At 55.2% G+C, this 5,467-nt stretch overlaps 1 protein-coding gene across 1 annotated transcript in view; it reads left to right on the top strand.

Annotated features, from left to right (window-relative positions):
* PTPRU (protein tyrosine phosphatase, receptor type, U) overlaps positions 1-5,002 on the top strand; it is a gene marked incomplete at its 5' end in the record, with an annotated part of 26,660 nt that extends 21,658 nt beyond the window's left edge. Inside the window, 4 exons of the mRNA XM_010077993.1 lie at positions 4-17; positions 1,062-1,219; positions 2,257-2,392; positions 4,940-5,002. Of these exons, the coding sequence (XP_010076295.1) occupies positions 4-17; positions 1,062-1,219; positions 2,257-2,392; positions 4,940-5,002 (371 nt within the window). The remainder of the gene's footprint in view (positions 1-3; positions 18-1,061; positions 1,220-2,256; positions 2,393-4,939) is intronic.
* Between the last annotated feature and the right edge of the window lie 465 nt (positions 5,003-5,467).

Below are 5,467 nucleotides of genomic sequence, written 5' to 3'. Positions count from 1 at the left end.
TCCAGAACATCACACGGGTGAGGGTCTCTCCTCTGGCTCTGCCAGCGCAGGGTGATTACGGGGGGGTTACACGTGTCTATGCGTGTGCCCAGGCACCCCCAGCATCTCCCAGGGCAGGGCTGGGTTGGGTGGGCTCATGGGCAGGGGGTGGGTTGCTTTTGTAAGCCACTGCTTTGGGGAGGGGCTGGGGCATCACCCAGAGCTTCTTATATTAGATATCAGGAAGAAATGTTTCCCTGTGCGGGGGGTGAGGCAGTGGCCCAGGGTGCCCAGAGAAGCTGTGGATGTCCCATCCCTGGAGGGGTTCAAGGCCAGGCTGGATGAGGCTTTGGGCAACCTGGTCCTTGTTTGGATGGGGCCCTCCAGAGCTGGGGATCCCACATCTGCGCCTGACCTCCCCTTTCTGCCCAATACGTGCTCCCCACACGTGTGACACTGAGTCCCGGGATGCTCCTGGTGTGTGTGACCCAGAGCTTTACCCCGTTGGTAGTCGGGATGCTCTGAGTACCTTGTGAGCGAGAGCCCCCATCTGCCTGGCTAAAGCCTGGCCTCGTTTGGCTTTGAGGGTTTAATCTTCCTCCTGGAGCCTGCTCACCAGATTAGGTTTTACAACTAACTAGATTACCGGGGTATTAGGGCACACTTCCAACGCTCCCGGTGGCCGTGGGTGGCAGCTTCTCAGCCTGCTGGTTTATAGCAAACACAACAAAACATCTCCTGGGATCTTCTGCGTGCAAGACAAGGACGTGATGGAGAAGCCTTGGGGAGGCTCAGGGGTCTGGTCACAGGTTTGGTGAGACACGCAGACAAACCCAGATGCCGTGGGTCAGGATAAACCATGTCAGCGGAGCTGCCTGTGGTGGGATGGGGTGGTGGGACCAGTGGGTCAGTGGGAGCTGTGGAGCAGAGAGACGAACCATCCATCTTAAAGCACCAGGAGAGGGTTTTCCTCTCTTCCTCTGCCATTAAAGCATGTCAAACCCTTCCTGCCCTCCATCAGACCTCCAGTGCAGGCAAATGAGGGCAGCCCATGGGTCCAACGATGAGCTTTGCTTTTCTAGTTGCAGGAGGGACACCTGATGGTCCGGCATTTCCAGTACCTGCGGTGGTCGGCGTATCGAGACACACCAGACTCCAAGAAATCCTTCCTGCACCTCCTGACCCAGGTGGAGAGGTGGCAGAAGGAGAGCGGCGATGGCAGGACGGTGGTGCACTGCCTGTGAGTGTCAGCTGGAGAGGAGCGGGCTCTGCTGTGGGGGGACACGCCACCACCTTCCCTGGAAATCCTCTAAAAAGCCCTCACTGGGGTGACTGTGTGCCCAGCTGGTTCTGCCTCTCCCATAACATGAGTTTTGGATGAGGACCTTGTGGTCACCATGCCAAACCTCCTCCGTGGGATGGATGCTCAACAGGAGTGACACCAACTAGCAGCATCCCCACCCTTTATCCTGGTCTCCTGCCTCAACCAGAGGTCCCAGCCCTGTCACCACGTCCCCTGCGTGTAACAGGCTGTAAAGGGATGTCGCAGGAGCTGTGCATCTCCCACCACTGCTTCTCTTTGAGGTGGCCATGCTCTTCAGCTCCCTCCTCCCAGACGGGTTTGGCTCACAGGATGGGACCTCGCACATTTGCAGATGTGTAGAGACAGCAGGCGAGCCTTTCATCAAAAATTAATTACAGCCTCGCCCGTCTTCATTAGCCGAAGGATAATTTCAGCACACGCTTTATAAAACACCGATGTCACGGTCTCCCTTCCTGTCCCTGGTCCCCTTTGCTGCCAGGGGTCAGGCGTGGTGGTGTGGGGTGGGTTCAGGCCAGGATGGTGCGAGGAACCCGGCGAGCTCTGCGCTGGGTGGAACCTGGGATGGTTCCTCCAACCCAACAGGTCGTCAGCCCAGGGTCACCCTGCAGATGGGAAGAGGGTGGTGGAGGGACACAGCAGCTTCCCCAAGGCCATGTGAGGGATCAGTCCATGGGAGGGCTGGAAATTGAGCCCAGATGTCCAAGATCCAGCCCTGATGGTCCAAAAAAAGTTTTCATGCTCTGTTGTGGCTCTTGTGAGAACCAGAGAGCAGGATCGCTGCTCCTGTCACCACGGCTCTGGTTCAGGTCACCCAGTTTGGGAGAACTCTGGGGTATGAGCCCCTGCTCCGGGACATCTCCTGGGATGCAGGGATGGATGGAGAAAGGGGGGATTATAGGGAGCAGGAAGATGCTCCATCTTCTCACCACCATCATGTGTATTTCTCCTACCAGGAACGGAGGTGGCCGGAGCGGTACCTTCTGTGCCTCCACCATGATCCTGGAGATGATCAAGTGTCACAACATGGCAGATGTTTTCTATGCTGCAAAGACCCTCCGCAACTACAAGCCAAATATGGTGGAGACCTTGGTAAGCACCAGCCACCGCCAGTGTCCGCCCTGGCTGTTGGTCCTCACTCATCCCTCTTTTGGGAGGTGCTGGGGATGCTCCCCTCCCCAAAAAAACCTCCTTTCCCTTCCCAAATCCTCATTAGCATCGTGGGCATCCTCATGCAGAGCATGTCCTGGGGAGCGTGCCGGCACGGTGCCACGGGCTGGGGTGGCCAGGGGGGCGAGGCAGCTCTTGAAAGGAGCCTGGGGCTCGCCGTCATCTCGCCGTGCCGACATGTCCTCGGCGTTGGCGTTGGGCTTGTCAGAAATCCTTCCCAGGAGTAATAAAGTAGGTTTGCATTAATTCACAGAATGTAATTGCAGCTCTTGGGAGGGTTTGCGGTGCCGGGAGCAGCTCTGAGGTGGAGTCAGACAAATTCCTGTTGCAAACAGAAAAGAGGAACTGTATTTTGAGTGAAATTAATTGCTGGACGAGCTGCTGGGGATAGCGATGGAGCTGCGTTTCATGACAGGGAGGCTGGAGGTGGCAGTGGGTCAGGGTGAAAAGCCCGTGTCCTATTTGAGACCCTCGATGACGGGACAGGGGATGGAGCAGGCGCGTGGCCGTCCCCGTGGTGGGGGAATCCAGGTGCCTAGCGATGTTTTGAAAGCGCGTCAGCCGGAGATATTTACCCTCTTTAGATTATAAAAATCCCTAAGTTGCAAAATGAAATGGTTTCGGGGAGGGGGATGTGATTTGCATTAGGAATTGAAGTGGAGGGGATGGGGAGCCGAGGGAGGGATGCAGATAATGGAGAGATGATGTGACAAGAGTGAAGCCACCAGACCCATTGGGCTAAATTGCAAAGGTATTAAACCATTTCACATCAGGACACAAGCGTCCTCCAGCCTCAGATGAACCTGAACCATCTATTCTGGGAATCCCAATCTACTGGAGTGACTGGGAGGCCGGATCCTTGCCCGGTGTAAAGAGCCCCAGCCCAGCAGAGAGCAGCCGGCACGGAGCAGTTCCCCGCTGCCCATGCATCTTCCCCCTCCGTTTGCCTGGGGGCTTTATTTTTGTATGATGATAAATGGAAACAATCCCCTTTTTTAATCCAAAAAGCATTATGTGCTTTTAATTTAAGCCCTCGCAGCCTCTTCACTTCGAAGCCCTTCTCCCCTGCTGCCCGCTCCCACCTGGGGTCCCTGAGCAGCCACCCACCTGCCTGGGGGATAACAGGATTTTTTGCCGATGAGGATTTCGGGAGATGAGCTTCTCCCTTTTCCCTCCCTGCTGTTGTACCTGGGATGCTCCCACCTGATATCCCAGCACGTGTAGCAGCATCAAAAACCTGATTTATTTGTATTATTTATTTTTTTCCCCCACTTTGGCTGGTTTTGCTTGTTGGATGCTCAAAGGACCAGCATCTCATGGGGATGGGCAGTTCCGAGGTCTGAGATCCCCCATTGTACGAGGATGGGAGGACAGGTCACATGAAGGAGAACAAGGATGAACCTGCCTTTGCAAGCCCAATTTCAGTGATTTTTGCTATGAAAGGAAGAGCCAGCCATGCTGGGCTTTGCCTTTTGCATCTGGGGAGCAAAGGGTGGGAAGATGCTGACCCCATCTGTCCCTGTCTCAGGGAAGGGATGGGAGGGTGACCTCGGTCCTACTGCAGTTTGGAGAGGACCCTTCCCACCTGCACCCCTTGGCTCCAGCCCAGCCGTCACAGGCAGACCAAACTTTGACCTGAGCATCACAATGCTCTTTTTTTTTCTTTTTTGTTTTGGCATTTCCCTTGGAAAATTCAGAGTTTTGGAAGTGAAAGCTTCTGGGACTTCCCTTCATGCCTCTCCCCCCTCCACGCAAAGCAAATGCCTAGAGTGAATTCCTGCCAGGGATAGAAAATGGCATTTTTTTATCTGCAGCAGGAGAATTTGTGATGAGAAGCGTCCTGGCAGCCGGGACAGGGTGTCTCCGGTAATCCCACACCCAGACCTTGGATGCTCGCCTGGGCACCCTCCCCATGTGCAGCCTCTGCTGAACTCAGAAATCAAACCACGCCTCGATTTCATGCCCATGGTTTTATTTCAGACACCTCTGAGCCTAGAACCCATCGTTTCCACGGCTCTGCCACCATCTGATTGACACATGTCAATCACTGCAGCAGTGGGGTGGTTGGACATGGGTTGAGGCTGGGTGGTGGAGCCCCGTGCTGGTGCTGCCTGGTGTAGCAATAAACTATCTGAACAGGAAGAAATTTTTTACTTAGGAAGAAATTTTTCAGTAGGAAGAAATGTTTTCCTGTGCGGGGGGTGAGGCAGTGGCCCAGGGTGCCCAGAGAAGCTGTGGATGCCCCATCCCTGGAGGGGTTCAAGGCCAGGCTGGATGAGGCTTTGGGCAACCTGGGCTAGTGGGAGGTGTCCCTGCCCATGGCAGGGGGTGGCACTGGGTGGGCTTTAAGGTCGCTTCCAACCCAAACCATTCTGTGATTCTGTTGAAACTTATTTTGCCTTGAAAAGGGACAGATTTGGGAAATAGTTTGCTCAGGATCATAACATCCTCTTTTCTCTCTCCGAACAGGAGCAGTATCATTTCTGCTACGACATAGCACTGGAATATCTGGAGTCCCTGGAGACCAGATAGCACCCGGCCAGGAGAGCGGCGGCAAGGGCTTGCGCAGGGGTCGTGCCAAGTGCGAGATTGGCGCTCGGACGTTGCGTTAGTGCTGAAGGTGAGGAGGGAAAACAGCAAAGGACCCAACGAGAAAAACCCATCAGATCCAGAAAAATGAAAGGATGTGGGGACGTGTCGGCTGCTCCCCATCTTCATCCTCCGCTCTCCATCTTTCCTTCCCGCCCTGAGCGTGTCCGAGCGGCCGTGGGTTGGATGCTGTGACTCGTCCCATCCCTGCATCACTTCGGGTCACGGCCATGGGGTTGGTGTGCAGGATGCGGCCCCGCGGTGCTGCCTGGGTGTCTCTAACGCAGCTGGAGAAGAGACCAGGGAGAGGAGGAGGAGGACAGAAGGAGCCGAGGCCGTTTCCTACCTGGGAAGGATGGATATTTGGAGCAGAGATGTTGCTTTTGAAATTGTGTGGAGTCGATGCTG

Source organism: Pterocles gutturalis, unplaced genomic scaffold, assembly GCF_000699245.1.
Source record: "Pterocles gutturalis isolate BGI_N339 unplaced genomic scaffold, ASM69924v1 scaffold20883, whole genome shotgun sequence".
Taxonomy (NCBI): Eukaryota; Metazoa; Chordata; class Aves; order Pterocliformes; family Pteroclidae; genus Pterocles; species Pterocles gutturalis.
Note: the sequence above shows the minus strand (reverse complement) of the source record. Positions and strands in the feature narration are given on the sequence as shown.